This window comes from Dunckerocampus dactyliophorus, chromosome 1 (genome assembly GCF_027744805.1).
Source record: "Dunckerocampus dactyliophorus isolate RoL2022-P2 chromosome 1, RoL_Ddac_1.1, whole genome shotgun sequence".
Classification (NCBI taxonomy): domain Eukaryota; kingdom Metazoa; phylum Chordata; class Actinopteri; order Syngnathiformes; family Syngnathidae; genus Dunckerocampus; species Dunckerocampus dactyliophorus.
In genome coordinates, this window is record NC_072819.1 from 32,290,327 (window position 1) to 32,309,916 (window position 19,590).

A 19,590-nucleotide genomic window follows, 5' to 3' on the forward strand; every position below is an offset into this window, starting at 1 on the left:
TTATAAATGGTGTTCTCTTTTCTTACAAGAGCAGGTGTTGTCTTCCAGAAGTTGTCTGTCTCCACGGCAACTGCAGTTGACCCTCCCATCAGATGTGGGCAGACACAGGTCTTGGCAGCCTCCGTTATTTGTACGGCAAGGAGAAAACTCACCTGACAAATGCATGATGCAGGGAGGGCAGAGTTTTGTTAGAGTGGGAATTCTATCATCCCTGTAACAAATGACTCAGTGCAGCGAACAACACCTTCTTATTCTGAAGACTGTAACAAAGATGGGGTGGAATTACCGAAAATGAATGATACTTACAGCTGTTGGTGTCATTGGCCACAGCAATGATTCCCATCGGCTGCTGCGGGATGTCAGCTCGCAGCACTTTCATGTCTCCACCTGTGTACTTGTCAGCTCTAAGGACTGCCCTCCTCACCCAGTCTGTCCAGAAGATGTAGTCTCCATACACAGCTAGGCCAAACGGATGCACAGGCTCATTCTTCAACAAAACCTGAAAGGGTGATCAGTGGGAAAGTCATTTCAAAGAGAGGATTTATATAGTGGAGCCTCCAAAGTCAATTAATCCGGAATTCAACCAATATAGGCATCAAAAGTCAAACACTTGAGATGTCATCAAACTCCATCAGACTTCAGCTCTCATGATTTCATCAACAGAGTTGACTGCAGAGTTGTGTTTGGCTTTTTCTTTACATTTGTTGTGGTTTTCTTCAGTATGCCACCACAGACGGGTGCCAATAATGACAATGAGGAAAAGTGTCATGATAACCATAGAACCAGATATGGAACTTACTAGGAAAGGGTCTGAACAATATGATCAGATCATATCAATGGTCAGATCAATATATAGATTACATAAACGACATAATCACAAAGCTCTAGATATTTTGTGTTGCATGCTGACCTGCCAGGGTCCTTGAGTGGTGAGTAGTTGTACGTTATTATATTTTTACTAACTTTTATTTTACAGTGGTATACCTGTTATTACAGTTAGGAGTGTTCAAATCAAATAATCAATCAATAAGAACAACATTAGATCACTTTACATTACTTCCAATAGGAAGTATACTGGAAGTCAAGTGTTTTATTTTGGAGGATCCACATCTCCTTTTTTCCACAAGAATAAGAGTTCTTACATATCGGCTGCTTCCATCGTATTCACAGCGTTCGATCTTGTCCAGGGTGGCATCAGAGAAGTAGAGCTTCTCTGCACGGTGATCTATAGCCAAGCCATTGGGAGTTTTAATATCACTGCCGATGATGGCGAGCACATTGGCCCCATTCAAGGAAGCCCTCATGATACTGGGAGCCTGCTCGTTCCAGTTTGTCCAGAACATGAGACTGTGGTGGGAACAAATAAACAGGACTGATCATCTAATCCACAGGAAGGAGTGCCAAAGCATGTCACGGTATAAAGGTCATGGCTGAGCAGAGTGAAACAAATGTGCTGGTGAGAAGAAAAGCAGAGTGAAAAGCAGCTGGCTCAGTACACAAACACCATGTTTCGATATGAATGACTCACTCCTGACACTCGTCCAGCACAAAGGCTCTGGGGTGGTCCTCTCCAGACATGGTGACCACAGTGTTGCGGTTATAGGCCACAGAGCGGCTCTGGTCCACAGTGTGGCGGGTGATGGTGGACGTTGTGTAACTGGTCCAATAGAGTGTATCCCAACCGCGGTGGTATGCCAGGCCCTCCACTGAACCGACATCTGTACAACAGAGAGAGAGGAAGTGGAGCTTTAAAAATTATTGCTGAGACTTTTTGTGTGTCCATAAAGTCAGCCAGTATGAATTTGACATGAAAGTCACTTAATCATCAGTTGTATCTTCTTTTGTTTGTTAGTAGGATTAAACATAAAGTACTTCACCAGTTTACACAAAACTATGATTTGGAACAATTTAATTATTTTTACCCACTTTTTTTTCTTTTAAATTGACTGTAGTCATATATGGCAAGAGTTTTCAACATGTGGGACATCAATCCTAGCCTCACATAACATACCCTACACACGCCTCATTAATCATAACTGAAAATTGATCAATTTACTTTTTAACATTTCGCTCAAACTAGCTGAAGAAATGTTCTTCATTTTGCTCGAGATGCTGTTTCTCTGTTGAAGTCCTTTAGAAAGTCACAAATGAGGGAATATTAAGAGTTGCATGGTGAATTCTTTTTCTGTGTTTTGTTTCATCTCAAGGATAAATTTTACACAGCTATAACATTTTTGGCCGGTTAAGCAGCAGAATAGTATGGTGAAGATGGTTTTTAATGTCATGTAATTCTAAATCCTCATTTCTAAAAACAATGTCAAAAGTTGTTGCTACTAAGAACATATTTTCCTTTTTTAACTTGAATATTTTCCATATTCAGACATACGCAAAAGGTTGCTGTCTATGGGGGTGCAAAATTACAATTGTGTGGCCTTGCTGGAGGTCTGCGCTCTCCCAAGAGGCACTTTAGTTAATGACTAGTTTAACGAGATGCATCTTGATCACTTTAAGAATGGTGCAATGCAATGAGGGTGAAAGACAAGGTTAAAGAGAAAGAGAGAGTAAAAAGTGAGTGGCATCACACAGAGAGTGTGCACTGCTGTTCCTGCAGGGTGTTTAAAGAGTACTGTATGTGTGTGCGTGTATCGTCCTGACACTTCATGGCTGGCTGCCTGCACATACAAATCCAACTCCCTGCGGATTTCCTCATTCATAGCCGATTCTTTAGCCGAGAAGAAAACTGACACGGAACAGCTTGAGAAGTGAGCCTTGAGGGAGGCCAACACACTGTAGTTGCCCTCTTGTTCCTGAAGAAGGCATATTCCTAAAATGTGTCATGCACCTTCCACATATGATGCATTCTAACATGAAGCCTTACAGGCTCCAAGGTGTGCATCCATCTGTTAGTCATACCAGCAATCATATTTATGACCACCAATATGAACACATTGTGTACACTCCAAGCAGATGTTTGCTCTCTGCAGAAAGTCAACAAAGCCTTTTCAGACATTTCAGATGGATGACAAAGAGCCCTACCATATCTAAATGGAGCACTAATCCCTATCTGACAGAATGCACCTAAAAGGAGAATTAACAACCTAAACACACACATAAAGTCATGGGTGTGCTTTTTATCCTTGCTGCTCAGGATGCACAAAACCAAAATGATAAAAAGGTAACTGCTTACAATCAAGATGGAAAATAGATAAAGTGGGTTCCAGACAGTGTTACATAAGGTGGCCCCCTCCCCTTGCCTTGCTCAGCCCACGGTTACTGCTCAAACAGTGGGAGAAGCCTGCTTACAGATTACCTGGTCGTACAATTCAGGACAGAGCATTTCTCACATCCGTAGGGGTATAACTATTACCTTTTGTTACTGTGACTTTTATCATCCCTTTTTATCATGAATGCAACGATGGAAGCTCTTTTTGTAGGTGAGTCGACATGACTGCAAGGAGCTTCGAAGTGGACAAGCTGCCTGCTATTGCAGCAACCACAACAAGTAGAATTGACTGCCTTTAAAGTGGAATGACTGTAACCAAACCTTCCAGGTGAATTTGTCCATTGTTGCCAGGTGCCAAGAAATCGATACAGACATGGAGTACTACGGCGCTGAAATCTCCCTGGGTTTGACACAAGCTGCTGCAAGGGATTATTGAAGAACATGCTGATGCAGCAAAGCCAGTGCCGGTATGCGAGGACTGCTCTTTGAGGTTGTGTTTTTTATTTTTTCTTCGCACAACTGGACATTCAGCATTCTTTGTGTGCTACTGACATTTTTTAAAGGACATTTGAACTACACTTGACAGAATGAGTGGTTTTGTTTTACTATCACTCCTTCACAGATGACAAATTTTAACAAGGAAGTGACGTGCGGTTAGATGTGCTTTACTAATGGCTATCATTATGAAAGGGTGAGCTGTCTTAATGGAGTGTGGTCATTGCCTGCGATTCCCCTGACACAGTGTGTACATCCCACACTCAACATGCTCAACATTAACAGGCTATTAGATGAATGATTTAGGTGACTTTAATTGGGAACGCATGGAAATGGCAGGGCAGCATGTAAACAGCAGCATGCTCAGCCAAAGGAACAGGGAAGAGGAGGCTGTAATTAAGGTTCTAGTGCCCATTCTGGATGGAATGATCTTAGTGACTGGCCTGGTGGGCCAAATCCTGGTCATCACAATCCTAACAGGCAGGAGGAGGCGAGACGGTCACCCCCCACATGGTACTGACACCCTCCTGCTGGCTCTGAGTGCAACTGATTTGCTGTTGCTGCTATGCCTTCCCTTCCACACGTCAGCCATCACGTTGGGATTCTGGCCTTTTGGTAGCTTCCTGTGCAAAGCAGTCAGCTTCCTGGGCGTGGCCTGCTCATCTGCATCTGTCTTTACCTTGGCGGCACTGGCTGTAACTCGTTACCTCACAGTAGTCCACCCTACCTGGGCGTACCGCTCGAGAATGCACAAACGCGTGAAAGTGACAGTAGCGCTTCTCTGGCTTCCTGCCTCAGCATTGGCAGCGCCACAGTTTGCCTTCCGCACAGTAACAACATCCAGAGCTGTGTTTTGCTTTGCCTTTCTCTCAGGCTTCAGTCAACTTGTCTACAGCATCAGCCTCTTCCTCTTTGGCTTCGTCCTACCTCTGGGAATCATCGTGCTGATGTACACAAAGATCTACTGCTTTCTCCAACATGCACGGCTGCTTGGGAATGCCCCTCAGCTGGAGCACTACCAGAGCCAGGTCACTCACACTTCAGCTCTCTTAGTCCTGGTCTTCACTCTCCTTTGGCTGCCATCCTACGCGCTCATGTTCTCCTTCATCGGAGGAACCATTCAAGGCTCACAGGGCTACAATACCATTGCCATCTTGTCCAGATTGTTAGCATCCTCAGTAGCGGTGGTAAACCCTGTGCTGTATGGCTTTATGTCTCAGAAGTTTAGAAGAGAGCTGCTGGAGCTTGGGAGAGAGCGGTGGAACTTCTGCAAAAACTCTCTGACTGGTTGTCCTCACATGATGATGGGCGGAGACATGGTAGAGAGCATTGAGCTGGACACAAGCTCAGAAACTTAAACTGATCCCTCAATACACTACCTTATTCAAATCTGGATGCATACACTACACACAACACAAACAATGTACAGAAAAGATCACTAATATTAATGTGTTTCAGTTATGAATAGAAATGCTGTCTTTATAATCGACTACAAACAATGAAACCGCTGTAACCTCAACTAGATAACAAAATTAAACAAGCTCAAGCGTAGTTTAGAAGGGGGGAAATTTTTACCAAACTTTTCACGGTCTTCAAACTCATGGTCTTGATGTAACATCATTAAACATATCAATCTCATGTACCTGTTATCTGTTTGTTCTACATGAATCTGGAAGCAAATAGCATAGTATGTGTGTGTTTAAGTGTCGTAGGCAGCCCCCAATGTGTCCCTGATGTCAACAGTGTCACAGAAGGATGCAGAGGATGGAGAAAAAAAAGATACCACCAGGCCATACACGACGACACGCACTTATGGGTCACTTAATTAGGTACACCTACACAGAGTCGTGAATGAAGAAAATGCCTTTAAATGCCTACTACCTTTTAATTGACACTGTCAAAGTGTAATAATTTGTTTTTATTCCATCCATCCATTTTTCTATAGCGCTTGTCTTCATTAGGGTCCAGAGTCTGCTGGAGTCTCTTTCAGGCTTTCGGCAAGAGGTGGGGTACACCGTGGACTGGTCAGGAGTTAATCACAGCACACATACACTGTGTACCAACAACCATTCACACACACATTCACACTTATGTACAATTTAGAGTCTGCAATAGACCCAACATGCATGATTTCGGGATGTGGGAAGAAGTCGAGAAGCACGGAATGCGGATCTGCTGATAGTGAGCCTGATGTGCTGAACCCCGTACGTACCGAATTACGTACTGAATTAATTAAGTATCACTTGATCGCAAAAGCGGTTGGTTTAATATTTTGGTAACCCTCAACGAGAGGGACAAAAAATGAAACACCTCTCACTCTGATGTGCTGCAGTAATACACAATATAGACCATACTGCAGGCATAACAAACATATAAATGAATACCACTCTGACAGTGTCAAAAAATAATGAGCATTATTCTGATTTATAGGTTTAATGATGATTATATTTTAATGCCCTGTAGGTGTCTTAACACTTTCAAAAATCCAGATGACTTCGGGTGGGATATATTGTTATCTATGAGCGTGCATTTTATCATTAATAAAGGAAGAATTTTTCATACAGCTCTTGTATTGTGCAGGTGTGCCTAATGTTATGACAAGTAGTGAAACAATACCCCATACTTACTATCCACCACAATCTTGCGATCCGTGCCATCATCGTTGATCTGCTGGATGTTGCCAAAGTGGATGTCACTAAAGAAGATGCGGTTGGCTCCCCTCCCTCCGCCCCCATGGTAGTCAAAGCTCAAGGCAATGACATTCTTCATATGGTCGGGGTCTTCAAATGGCTTTATCGGCGCATTCAAGTTTGTCTCGTCAGACAAGTGGATGCTCTTTAAAATGGTGCGTTCTGAGTAGAGAAGGTAGCCTTCGTAGTCGCGGCAACTGCGGTTGTCCTCCGCCAACATGCCGTGAGCGCAGGCGCAGGTGTGCTTCCCGTTGCCTCGGAAAAGGCAAAGCTGTTCACAGCCACCGTTGCTGTTTTTGCAGACGTTGGTGCCTGGAGAAAAAAATGAGGAACATTGACAAATTCACCTGTTGCTGGGATTTGGTGACTATATAAGAAATGTATACTGTATATTTACAGAGAGTTCTGTGTGATTTCCTACCTTGCTGCCTGGCCCGGTTAAAGACTTTAATATCTTTTAGTTGTACACCAATGCCAGTCCTGAGCTGGACTGCATCTGTGGCATTGTCTTTATTTCCTCTTTTAATGGAGCCATTTGCATGAGTCCTGTGCAAAACAAAATGATAATCCTATTTTACATAAAGACATGACAGATCTCCATCCTCAAGCAATGTGCACACATAGTTCAGACTCTTTTGAAATGGAAATATTCACTTTCTCTCTAAGGGTAAGAGGGACAGCCTTTACCCAGAAATGGAAAGAAAGGACAAACAGCAGGACTGAAAAGCAAAAAATGTTATTAAAGACACAATAAATTCTTCCTCCTAGTAATTTCCTTTGACTGGCCTGCAACTACAGATGTAAAATTTCTGACTAATTCTGGCATAATTACATTTAAATGTTCATGAATATGCATTATTTCTTTGAAATAAATAAATAAATCAGGTACAAATAAGGTAAAATTAAATTAATTAACATACTGCCTTATTTAATGCATTTTAGTCAAGTCGGTATCATGTCGGTATCATACATATACAGTCAAACTTGTCTATAGCGGCCACTAGAGGGAGTCTGCAAAAGTGGCCGCTATAGACAGGTGGCCTCTATAGACAGGTTGCCATCCAGTTTGAATGTTGACCAGTAGAGGAAAAAAAAGAGAAAAAAAGGAAAAAAAAAATAATGTTGACCAGTAGAGGGCACTGCCGACTGCGGAAAAAAGTTGTACAGCACTACTAGGCTTGTTATTATCATGGTTCATGGTTTTAATCCTGAACATGCATGAGTCAAACAGTAGCACATCACATAGTACAATTCACAATTTTGCATGTCCAAAAAGGAGTAGGAAGAAGCAAAGCTTATTTAATCCTACCCCTCATCAGTTTCACATCAGTTGCAATACATTTATTCACCTCTTGTTCTTCCAAGTGTACTTTGTAGGTCTACATAACAATGTAGTGCAATCATAGCCAAGGTTTTTACTTACTAAAAAGAAGCTAGAGGCTTAATAATAACTGATAGAATATATCCACGACCCACAGAACAAAGCTGTGCTAGTAATGTCTTACGCTTGTTTTTAATATTTTACTTTTTATACGGCAGAGTGTCATTACAGTTTTAGTTCATCAGGAAGTGACGGGAAGTGACGGTGGGCGTCCCGAGCAGGAGAGCTAGGCTCAGTGCTAGCTGTGAGTTTCGAGAGAGTTGGGAAGTGTGTTTATGTTGGCGTGGATGTAAAGTCCTGCAGTGTTCTCCGCTGTTAATAAAGCCATTAAAGTGCATCGGCGACGTGAGTCTCTCCTTCCCCACAACAAGCGGCATTACAGTATTGACCAGTGCACACCAGGAAATAAACGGTGTCATTTCTTACAGGCATTGGCTGGACAGCTATGTAATGGGGCTTGTTTAACCTTTGCCTTGTGGGCAAGCAGGAAGGAGAGACGATGCTGAGAGATGTGTGTGTGTTCTGAGCTGCTGTCTGGTGGCCGCATTCAATAAATAAAGTTGGCAGAAGCAACAGGAGAAGTTTCCTTCTTTGCTTCGGAGCTGAATAACACTGAAAAGTTAACTGACGGCTTTTTTTGTGTCGAATACAGAAGACATTCCAGAATACTTCAATTAAGTACAACCGAGCTCAGTTTTGCTCCCGCCGCCGCATGCATGCTAGCGTATGTTTTTTTTTATTGTAGCGTCGCTGGGAGCACGTCCTGTTCCCAGCCTAATTTGCGGTAATGTTGTGGTGCAAGTGCTCTTAAAGTTACATGTTTGACCAGGAAATAGCAAGCTCAAAAGAAGACAGCTTTTTTATGTGGAACAACTGACAGTTTGTGTAGATCTTGTGAACGATTGTGACTGAGCCAGGACTCAGTAATTAAAGTCTACACACGATTGAAAAACTAAACTTTTTCGTGCATGAAGCTTCTACTTGAGTTGGTAATTTGGCCGCTATATGCAGTCAGATATTGACCAAGGGAGACAAAATGGGTGGCCGCTGGCCGCGTTGGACAGGTGACTGCTATACACAGGGTCTATAACATGTAAATTTGTTGCGGGGGATTTTTCAGTGGCTGCTATAGGCAGGTGGCCGTTCTATAAAGGTGGCCGCTAAGACAGGTTTGACTGTACATACAGTGAATGTTATCACCGCGTACAGATTACCTCTTATGAACTCTTGTGTTCCACTGATGAGCATATACTGAATATAGACTGTTTTCTTTAATTCTATTAACTTTTTTTATTTTGGAAAAACATTTCTTTTATTGTACATATGTGAGGCTAACCTGTCACTCCAGTAGATGTAATCCTCAAACACAGAGACTGCAAACATATCCATGTTGTTGTTGGCAAGCACCAACTCTCGGTTCTCTCCAGTCTCTAGGTTGATGCGCTCAATCTTGTCTGTTCTGGCATCGCACCAATACAACAGCCCCTCCTACAGACATAAACCACATATAACACTGTGTCGCCAGTCTAAAAAGATGTGCAAACAAGACACAGCATTAGTAAAACCTAAGAGGTTACAGTAGCTGCAGTCCATACCGTGTAGTCGATGGAGATCCCATTGGGCCAACTGATGCTCACATTGACCAAGACTAACCTCTCAGAGCCGTCCAGTCGAGACCGTTCAATACGGGGGTACTGACCCCATTCTGTCCAGAACAGATACCTTGACAAAAGAACACAGGGGATTATGCAAGTTTTTCCACTAATTATAGAAAACAGTAACACGTTTGTAAATAGTTGCTCAAAGCAAGATGACAGTAAACTGCTGGCAAGCAGCCTTACCCTTTGACAGGGTGGACAGTGATGGCTCTGGGCTTGTCCAGGCCCTGGGAGATGACCACATAGCGGAAGGAGCCATTTAGCCTGGCCACCTCAATCACATCAAAGCCCTGGTCAGTCCAGTAAATATTTCCTACAAGGAAGACAAGGAAGAGTGCACACAATTATTAGAAAAATACAAATTAAGAAATGTTAAAAAAATAAAAACTGTATAATTAATGAAAAGATGATACAGTACCTGGCAATAGAAAACTTACAGTGCAGAAAGAATAATGTGAAAAGAGAAATGTTCTGTACTAAATCTGTATTAAAACTGGAAGCTTCCATTTTTGAAGCATAACGCTAAATGCAGACTCACCTTGTTTAATTTGCACTCTTTTTGGCTTGTCAAAAACTACATCATGAGTGAAAGAACAACTAGGTAATCCCTGATTTGCTGGAGGGAAAATTATGGAGCATGCACAAATGGCAAAAATGTCCCACTATGAAGACCAGACCTGCAATCCAGTCAACAGTAATGCCCTCCACTCTGCCGATGCCATTGGTGACCACGTCTTCTCTCCATGTTTGATCTCTCTTGGCCCTGCTGATGGTGCTCAGGCCCATGTCCACCCAATAGATGGTGTCATTCTCTGAAAAGGACCAGTATGTTATCCATTGACACTAGTCTGTCTTGGTCCTGCTATTTCTCACTCACCAGCATGGAAATCGATGCCGACAGCCAGAGAGGTGCCAGACACTGGCACCAAGGCATCAGATTTGTCGGCTGGGTCGAGCGGAATTCCTCTAATTCCCTCATGGACAGAGTAAAGCAGGAAAGAGCCCATACCTGCTCAGAGAGAGACCATGTTTATTTGTATTCTAGGACATACACTACTGCACTCCTATTGTGTTGACGAGAGGCCACTGTGTTACCTTCACAGGACTGCTGTCCTGTCTTGAGGCTGTAACCAGCAGTGCACATGCAGGCCCTTGTGGTTGGCGAGGTGGGCAAACACAACTGGGAACAGTCTCCATTGTTGTTACTACATAGATTGACACTCGCTGAAGGAGAGAGAGAAAGAGAGAGTGATCAGAGACCAAATTAGATTACACTCATTTTCCCAACTCCTCAAATATATATACACTTCAAGAGAACAACATTAGGTACACTTGCTGTTTACAAGGAACTCATCAGCGGTATTAATGCTGGTTTACCGGTATTACAACACTGGTTCTATTGCTGCTGTGTTATGCAATATACTTGTTAGTAAATTACCATGTGGTCAAAGAAAGCTGTTGTCCTTTCCACTTTCTCCTGCGCTATGAATCATTATTGAAGTTAAACACTTAAGTTGCATACAATGAGTTTTCAAATTTCAGCAAAAAACGGCATCTCTCCCATTAACACCCCTCCTTTTTGTGGTTTACATAGATAAACACCTCAGCTATAATTAGAGCATTTACGGTATATACTGTACTGCTGATTGACCTGTTATGAAATGCAATAGTGTGGTGTTTGTTTTACCTTTCTGTACGTCCTCGTCATAGATCCTCATGTGCATCATAGAAGAAGTGTTGTTCCTCAAAACCTTCCAGTTACCGCCATCCTTCTTGTCGCATGTTCCTATGTGATCAGATGCCTGGTCTGCCCACCACAGCTTGTCTCCTACAGCAAGGGAATTTACAATTGATAAAAATGCACATTATCATTTGAAATTATGACATTAGGACTGTGAGAGAAAAATCTCTTACCCATTATAGCCAATGCTGTGGCCTTGGTGAGTTTGCCTTTAACGCCTTCCAAGAGCTCTAGTTTGGATCCGTCCAGCTGACAGCGATTAATGGTGCCGTTTCCTGAGCTGATCCAGTACAGTTGCTCTTTGTCATAGTCGATGGAAAGGCCTGGGTGGGTACAAATATTAATCATATGCTTAATCCATGCATTTAGTTTAGAATGAAATAAAGATCCAATGCTGTACAACTGCTCACCAACTGGTCCTTTCTGGTTGATGAAGAGTGTGGTGTGGTTGGTACCGTCCATGTTGGCCATGCTTATGTTGTCACCATCGGTCCAGTACAACTTCCTGTGGTGTTACAAATGTGAGATGAGCTCCAGCTAAGCACTTTTACAATCTACTGTAGATACGAATGAGAACTGGAAAAAAAAACCCACACCCACCCTAACTGGGGATGCACCACCAGACAATGAGGCTTGTCTAAACCTTGAATGACGGCATTCTTAAAGGAGCCATCCAGTCTGGCCACATTGATCTGCTTCTTATTGGCATCATAGCTGGTCCAAAAAAGGTTCCTGGACACCCAGTCCACTGCCAGCCCATGAGCGTTAGGAAGGTCTAATGAAGGTCACAATCACAGCACTAAACGTTAGACCGCCCAGACCATGTGTATTCTTAGACAGAAACTGGAGACACAATCAACTAAATCAACATTTATTCCTTACCTGCCGAGACAACAGTTTCCACGCCTGTGCCATTGATGAACGCTCTTTTGATGGTCTGCGTTCGGACATCTGACCAATAGATTCGATGCTCCACCGCATCGTAGTCCACTGCTGTCACATTGTCTATGTCCGGCACAGTGAAGGAGATGATGTAGTTGTAGTAAGGGTTGTCGATGTCCACACCCCGGATCTCAATTTGGCGAGCATAAAGAAGGAACTTGCGGGACTCTGCAAACACAAAAATAAACACAGCGATGTAGACATTCATGACTACTGTATTTCATTCCAGAAGGTCTGATGCTACTTGAATCGATTTTCCCATAAGAAATAATATAAATCCAAATAATCGCTTCCAGAAAGCCAACACATTTTTATAGTTTTACAATTATAGTTTGACATGCAGAAAACACTTCGAAATGCATATAAATGATGAATGAAAGGGAAAAATGAACATTTAAGGTTACTTTTTATCTTCACTGAGAATGTGATTCTTGATGTGACACTATGTGGCAGTGAGATTAATGGTAAGTGGTTGTATAGCGCGTTTCCACCTTCAAGGCACTCCAAGTGCTTTGACACTGTTAGCACATTTACCAACTGATGACGCAGCATCAGGAGCAACTGGGGGTTCCAGTATCTTGCCCAAGGATACTTCGACATGATCACGGGAGGACGGAGGATCGAACCTGTAACCTGTAACCTTCAGGTTGGGAGACGACCACTGTACCACCTGAGCCAATGCCGCCCCACCACCGCTGTCCTGTTTTGACATGAGTTGTTTCTTGAATTCAGTAGTGTTTCTCACCTCAATACTGTAGCCCAAAACGGAGCCAAAAAAAAAGTTGCAAGCGCCAGCATTTTGATAAAGCAGGTGAGAAACGCTATTGAATTCAAGAAATAACTCATGACAAAACAGGAAGATGGTGTCCATATGGTGTCTTGCTGTCGCCGAACAGTGGTCTTCAATCAAGGTCAAAGTAACATTAAATGTTCATTTATGTCTTTGATTCATCATTTATATACATTTAGAATAGATTCATGCATGTAAAACTATAATTATAAAACTATAAAAAGATGTTTTGTGTTAACATTTTTGAGAGTCAGACGATGACATGACAGCTGATGACATCGTGGGCGGGCGACATAACTTCGGTTCCGGTTGCTATTTTGTTTGCTAGCTAACAAGGAAGGACATTTTCTTATAACAAAATATATATATTAAGAATACAGATGGACACAAGCAGTGTATTAGTGTATTGTACGCTAAACGAATAATGCACGCACAGCGAGATAAATTGTGGCGTAAACCAAAAACACGCTGCGGATAGTGTATATATGTTGTATATATGATATGATATATGATGATATATGTTGTCCTCACCTTTGCATGTGCGTTTATCAGCTTGCAGCTTCATGAGGTGAGGGCAGGCACAGGAGAAGGTTTGGTTGAAGTTGATGAGACAAAGATGAGAGCAAGGACCTTTTCCATCAATGGCTGCACATGGGTTTGGAGCTGTGTGGGGGGTGGAAAAAGAGGGTTTGCAGTGTCATCAGTTATTCTCTCTAATTCCCCAATAATGTGTGGGAAAGACTTTTCCATCAGTTGATCCCTTAGGAATGTCAAAAAAGAGCAACTCAACTTTTTATCTCACCCTGTCATTGCAATTTGTTGAAGCTGTCAGTCAAACGTGACAGTCTAATTACATACCTCAAGTCTCAACACTTGAGTGACAGTTGAATATGACAATCCTTTGGCCATCTTGTCTATCATTTATATGTGTGATATCAATACATAACATTTATGTTGCAATGGGAGGGTGCTATTTATAAAGACTGTAAAAGAAAATATCATATTATTACATTATAAAGAGTGTAAAATGATAAATTGTGAGGTGGTGACTTCTTTTTTCAAAAGCTACGGGGGGTCTCCCAAGCACTGTCCATGTGAGTAGACAACACATCTCAGTTCTAAAAGGTCAAATCTGTCTTGGGAATAGGTGTTGTGAACCAACATACTCAACAAATGAATTTTAAATGTACCGTGAGCTTGTTTTTAGTTTGACGGTACACTGGCTTGTGATAATAATTGCTTCATGCCATTGTCTATATTATTGTCGGACCACCCTGGAAACCTCTCTCACATTGTGTCAATAGCACTAGTCAGAATCACAAAAGTATTGTGAAAACGCAAATAAGATATGTTTTTACAATACACAGTAGTATCTGGTGAAGAACCTACCCTGTGGTTGTCTAGATGGGTGATACACCTGCAAGTCAAAAGGCTGTGTGTTAGTGCGCTGGACTACGGTGACGTTGTGCCCAGTCCATTTGTTAGCTTTGGCCAGAGTGTTGGTCCTCCAGTCAGTCCAGTAAACCTCGCCTCCGTACATAGTGACAGCAAAGGGGTGGGACAAGTACTCGTGACCGCGCAAGACCTCAATCAGTCCTGAGCCATCATACATGGCAGAGTAGATAGCGTCAGACCTGGAAGGAGACGTGTATCATTTACATTAGTGAAACACTATATGTACAACGGTAATGGATCATTCATTCCGAAGAACATTTTTCTGCTGGCTCACACTATCTGTTTTAGTTCATCCCAAAGGTGTTTCATGGGGTTAAGGGCAAGTTCTTCCACACGAAACACATCTAAGCATGCCTTTATGCACCATGCGAGCTAAGGGGTTCTCTCTTTCTGTTCTCTCTTTTTTTGGGGGGACGGTTATCTCACCGTTATCTATTATGTGTTATCCTGACTATCACTGAAAACATGACATGGAATCCAGGAAGTGAACTACATGTACTGTACTAGATGTAGAATGGATGGGGGGTAGGATTAAATAAGCTTTGCTTCTTCCTACTCCTTTTGGACATGTGGAACTGTCAAAAAATGATTCACGAGATGTATTCCATTGTAACCTTCATGTTCAAATAAACTAAACCAAACCAAACCAAACCAAGGGGTTGAGTTAAATCAGTTCTGATCCTATAGTGCAGTTCTATTCAACTGGTGGCACGCTGCCCAAATCTGGCTCCTTTAAAGACATCAGATCGGCCCGCGGGTTCAGTTCAAAACTTGGGAGCAACTAATACAGGAAGTCCACAAAGTCACTTGTAATTAAAAAAATATATTACAAAAGCAAATGTTGGATGCTATGTTAGATTTGTTCTCAGTGTACTCAGTGGCTATCAAAGTGTTTTTCTAGCACATGCCAAAAACACCAGAGCACTCTTTGGCTAATGTTTTTTGCAGTAGGTCCTTAAAACCAGCAGGGTGCTCCTGTCATATAGAAAATCATTGACTAGCATTTTTGCAGTAGGTCCTTAAGAACAGCAGAGTATTCCTGTTACATAGAGTATCTTTGACTCTAAATATATTGGCTTTAGTAGCTTTATTTATGACTATATTAGTCATTTCGAAAGGTATAGAAAACACAAAAAAGCCTTGCAGTGACATACACAAAAAAGGAATATAGTGTAAGAAGAAGTTTGCTACCCCCTGTCCTTAGATTTCTGAAAACGTGGTGTGCATAAAAAAATGGTTGAGCAGCCCTGTTGTAGTGCATATCCAATTGTTGTATGCACTGGATGTATAAAAAGGCTGTACTGTATGTTATTCTATGAAAGCTACATCTGCTTCTTGGCAAAACAAATGATATGTGGCAAGCAAAGAAGCAAAAAAAGACCAAGTGGGTGGTGTGGCGTGTGTGGGTGAACGCACTGCAAAGAGAGCACTGTATTCAGTCTATAGCCAAAATCTACCTGGCATCAATCCAGACAATGCGTCTCTCGATATAATCTACAGTAAGTCCGTTGGGCCATCCACCGTTGCCCGTCTCTCTGTGGATGGTGCGTCTGCCCTCACCACTCATAGACGCTGCCTCGATCCTGGGCAGACTCGCATCCCAGTCTGTCCAAAACAGAATACTGACAACAGAAACAAGATGGATTGTCAACTATATGGTGAAATACAGCCATGGGAAACTGAGTGTCTTTACCCATCACGGGGGTCCAAGGCGATGGCTCTGGGGTGCTCCACCTCTCCAGCCAGCAAGGTTGTTCTCATGGTGCCATCCAGTTTGGCCACCTCAATCTGATCCAAATTGCTCTCCACCCAGTAGATGTTTCCTGCTATCCAGTCCACCGCCAGGCCCTCGGGAGTCGCCAGCCCATATTGGATCACCACCTCAAAACTGGTCAGAGCTACACAACACAAAATGATGATGATTCTTCATTGTTTGTAATTTTTTTTTTTTTTTTGCACCATTTTTCAGTTTATTGTAGTGTTTTATGGTTGTGCTGATGCTCACTTAAACAGTCTATGGTTTCATTCCAAGAAGAACGCACAATGACTTGTTAGAATTCCTAACTCTTATGGAATCCATCAGTGAAGAATGGCACGCACTATTGCTGTTTTTGCCAGTGTGGTTTTCACCCACAATATCCTCCCCACCACACAGCCAAAATTTTAAGAAAACAAGCCTTCAATGCCAGACTGCCGACTCTTTTCATTATTTCCCAGAAACAACTGGCTCTCATGCAAACTAAGTGCTAAGCCAGAATATGTAATCATTTCTGGCTGAGGGTGATTAGGGAAGTTCTTCAAGTGGCGCGCTGCAATTAGAGCTCAAGCGGGTTTGTTTAAAGGAATGCTGCAGTAATGGCTGGCTTTCTGTACTTGTTTGTATGTTTATCTAGCACCACGGCAGAGCAACACCAACAACTGTGAAGATTATGAAATGGTTTCAATATCGAGCAGCAGGAGAGAGGATAAAAGCTCACAGGCGCGACTGGACCTGTGACATCGGAGAGCTGGGAACCGGGAGAACTGAGAGGAGTTTTGCCTCCTACGTGAGATCAGTGTTGCTGGCTGCAGTCACGCACAGTGAGTGCTGACACAAATAGGAAGAGACAAAGCCTTCCGTGTGCCCCCAGAGTGCTGTGCTGGGAACACAACCTTGATTGGCAAGGAGACCTGCGCTTCAGGAGAAGGAAAGGCCAGCCGTGACCTGGCAGATTTATTCAGGGTCACAAATCACCACTGCTGAAACTGTCTGTTTTGCTTTTTGGGGGGGAGAAATATGCGGTCAAGCATGTTTGCCTCTATACAGAAGGTTGTGTTTTCATTGTTTTATTGTTTGTTTATAAGCATATAAATTAAATATATAAGTGTATAATATACTCAATCTCAATGCAATACCTTCCATAGAGGAAGCAGAGTCCGAGGACACGAACGCAGACAGTTCCATTACCGTGGCTGAGGTATGTGGGGTAGTCAAAATGCTCCCCAGTGGCAAAGCTCCGGGGGTGGACGAGTTTCGCCCTCAGTTCCTCAAGGCGCTGGATGTTGAGGGACTGTCTTGGCCGACACGTCTCTTCAATATTGCGTCAAAGTCGGGAACAGTACCTCTGGCTTGGCAGACCGGGGTGGTGATCCCCCTTTTCAAGAAGGGTGAACGGAGGGTGTGTTCCAACTATAGGGGGATCACACTCTTCAGCCTCCCTGGGAAAGTCTATTCCAGGGTGCTGGAGAGAAGGGTATGACCGTTAGTCGAACTTCGGCTACAGGAGGTGCAATGTGGTTTTCGTCCCGGACGGGGAACACTGAACCAGCTCCACACCCTTGCAAGGGTACTGGAGGGTACTTGGGAGTTTGCCCAACCAGTCTACATGTGCTTTCTAGACTTGAAAAGGGCATTCGACCGTGTCCCTCGCAGTGTCCTGTGGGGGGTGCTCCAGGAGTATGGGATTGGTGGCGCGCTACTACGTACCATTCAGCCCTTCTACGACAGGAACAGGACCCTGGTTCGAATTGCCAGCAATAAATCGACCCTGTTTCCTGTGAATGTTGGCCTCCACCAAGGCTGCCCTTTGTCACTGATTCTGTTCATAATTTGTAGGCGCAGCAAAGGCATTGAGGGAGTCCAGTTCAGGGCCTTAGGATGTGATCCCTGCTATTTGCAGATGATGTGGTCCTGATGGCCGGTTTGTATATGAGTGTGAAGCGTCTGGGATGAGACTCAGCACCCCCAAATCCGAGGCCATGGGCATCAGGCAGATGGGCGCAGCGTCTGCAGTAATGCGGTGGCTGTACCGGACCGTCGTGGTGAAGAGAGAACTGAGCCGGAAGGCAAAGCTCTCAATTTACCGGTCGATCTATGTTTCCACCCTCACCTATGGTCATGACACTACAGTCATCGGACTGATCACTGGTGGTGTTGAAACATCATACAGAAGAGAGGTGGCGGACCTCATAGCTTGGTGTCGTGATAACAATCTCCTTCTCAATACAGATAAGACTAAAGAGATGATCATCGACCCAAGAACAAGGGAAAAGGAGCCGCATAGACCCCTGTTTATTGATGAGACTGAGGTGGAGAGGGTGAAAACCTTCAAGTTCCTTGGCACACACATCAGCGAGGACCTCACCTGGTCTCACAACACCCAACAAATTCTGAAGAAGTCCCAAAGGAGACTGTACTTCCTGAGAAGACTGAGGAAATTTGGCATGCCCACCAAAATCCTGAGTTGCTTCTACAGATGCACTATCGAAAGTGTCCTTACCGCCTCCATCACTGTTTGGTACGGTAACTGTACAACACGTGATAGGAAGGCACTCCAGCGGGTGATCAAGACCTCACAGAACATTGTTGGGGCAGCCCTCCCCTCACTGCAAGACATTTATAAATCTAGAGTCCTACGCAGAACACACAACCTCATCAAGGACAGCACACATCCACAACACTCACTATTCACACTCCTACCGTCAGGCAGACGCTACAGGAGTTTGAAGTCCAGGACCACAAGGCTGGCAAACAGTTTTTACCCACAGGCCATCAGGCTCCTCAACGAAGCACTCGCACACGCCGCACGCAACACACGCACACACTCATAGCACTTTATTTATTTATTTATTTGTATTATTTACTGTATTAATGTCTCGTCTGTTGTTGTTGCTTAATTTATTGGTATATATGTTTATGTGTTTATGTTTCTTATGTTCTTATTCTTTCATTTGTTTTCTTTCTTTTCTTGGGAGAATGAACAGAATAAGATTTTCATTGCATGGTATAACTGCTGTTTTACCATGCACATGACAATAAAACTCTCTTGAATCTTGAATCTTGAATGAGCTGAGGTAAGCTGTAAATTGTATCACCCTGCTGTTTCTTTTTTTTTTAGTTTGTTAAAAATCTGTGAGATGTGTATGTTGCAAACTCACCTCCATTGTCTGACAGTTTCCCACGGTATATCTTGTCCTCGACTACATCAGTCCAGTACAAAGTACTCTGACTGAGGTGAAAGTCCAAGGCGATGGTGTTCCTTAGGCCTGGCACTAGGACACTGAACTCTCCCTTGTGCAGGTCAATCCTTCTGATCTCATGACGGTTGGAAAATATGATGAAAGGCTTGAAGGGATCTAATGGCATGAAAGTGTACATTGACCAAATATTAGTGTCTCAACTAATACTCTGTTTGTCTTGGATCTCATCCTGACACAGCTGCATCTGTGATTGTCT

At 43.2% G+C, this 19,590-nt stretch overlaps 2 protein-coding genes across 6 annotated transcripts in view; one reads left to right on the top strand and one right to left on the bottom strand.

Annotated features, from left to right (window-relative positions):
• The window catches only part of lrp1ab (low density lipoprotein receptor-related protein 1Ab), a 114,032-nt gene that overhangs the window by 28,618 nt on the left and 65,824 nt on the right, over positions 1-19,590 (bottom strand). For all 5 annotated transcript variants that reach the window (XM_054785859.1, XM_054785893.1, XM_054785885.1 and 2 more), the window contains exons 24-45: positions 19,293-19,490; positions 16,069-16,273; positions 15,833-15,997; positions 14,310-14,554; positions 13,452-13,583; positions 12,071-12,298; positions 11,789-11,963; positions 11,599-11,693; positions 11,362-11,511; positions 11,135-11,275; positions 10,543-10,671; positions 10,325-10,456; positions 10,125-10,259; positions 9,631-9,760; positions 9,385-9,511; positions 9,126-9,277; positions 6,830-6,954; positions 6,346-6,720; positions 1,529-1,718; positions 1,143-1,347; positions 307-499; positions 27-152 (exon numbers count right to left, since the gene is read on the bottom strand). In XM_054785859.1, coding sequence (XP_054641834.1) covers positions 27-152; positions 307-499; positions 1,143-1,347; positions 1,529-1,718; positions 6,346-6,720; positions 6,830-6,954; positions 9,126-9,277; positions 9,385-9,511; positions 9,631-9,760; positions 10,125-10,259; positions 10,325-10,456; positions 10,543-10,671; positions 11,135-11,275; positions 11,362-11,511; positions 11,599-11,693; positions 11,789-11,963; positions 12,071-12,298; positions 13,452-13,583; positions 14,310-14,554; positions 15,833-15,997; positions 16,069-16,273; positions 19,293-19,490 — 3,753 coding nt within the window. The remainder of the gene's footprint in view (positions 1-26; positions 153-306; positions 500-1,142; positions 1,348-1,528; positions 1,719-6,345; positions 6,721-6,829; positions 6,955-9,125; positions 9,278-9,384; positions 9,512-9,630; positions 9,761-10,124; positions 10,260-10,324; positions 10,457-10,542; positions 10,672-11,134; positions 11,276-11,361; positions 11,512-11,598; positions 11,694-11,788; positions 11,964-12,070; positions 12,299-13,451; positions 13,584-14,309; positions 14,555-15,832; positions 15,998-16,068; positions 16,274-19,292; positions 19,491-19,590) is intronic.
• On the top strand, positions 3,322-5,334 carry LOC129187052 (galanin receptor type 1-like). Its single transcript, XM_054785957.1, has 2 exons — positions 3,322-3,434; positions 3,575-5,334. The coding sequence occupies exon 2, from the start codon at positions 4,012-4,014 to the stop codon at positions 5,074-5,076; it is 1,065 nt and encodes a 354-aa protein (XP_054641932.1). The 5' UTR covers positions 3,322-3,434; positions 3,575-4,011; the 3' UTR covers positions 5,077-5,334.

Bases quoted from the DNA above. Each gene is read 5' to 3' on its own strand.
- LOC129187052 (XM_054785957.1), top strand. From the start codon at position 4,012: ATGAATGATTTAGGTGACTTTAATTGGGAACGCATGGAAATGGCAGGG.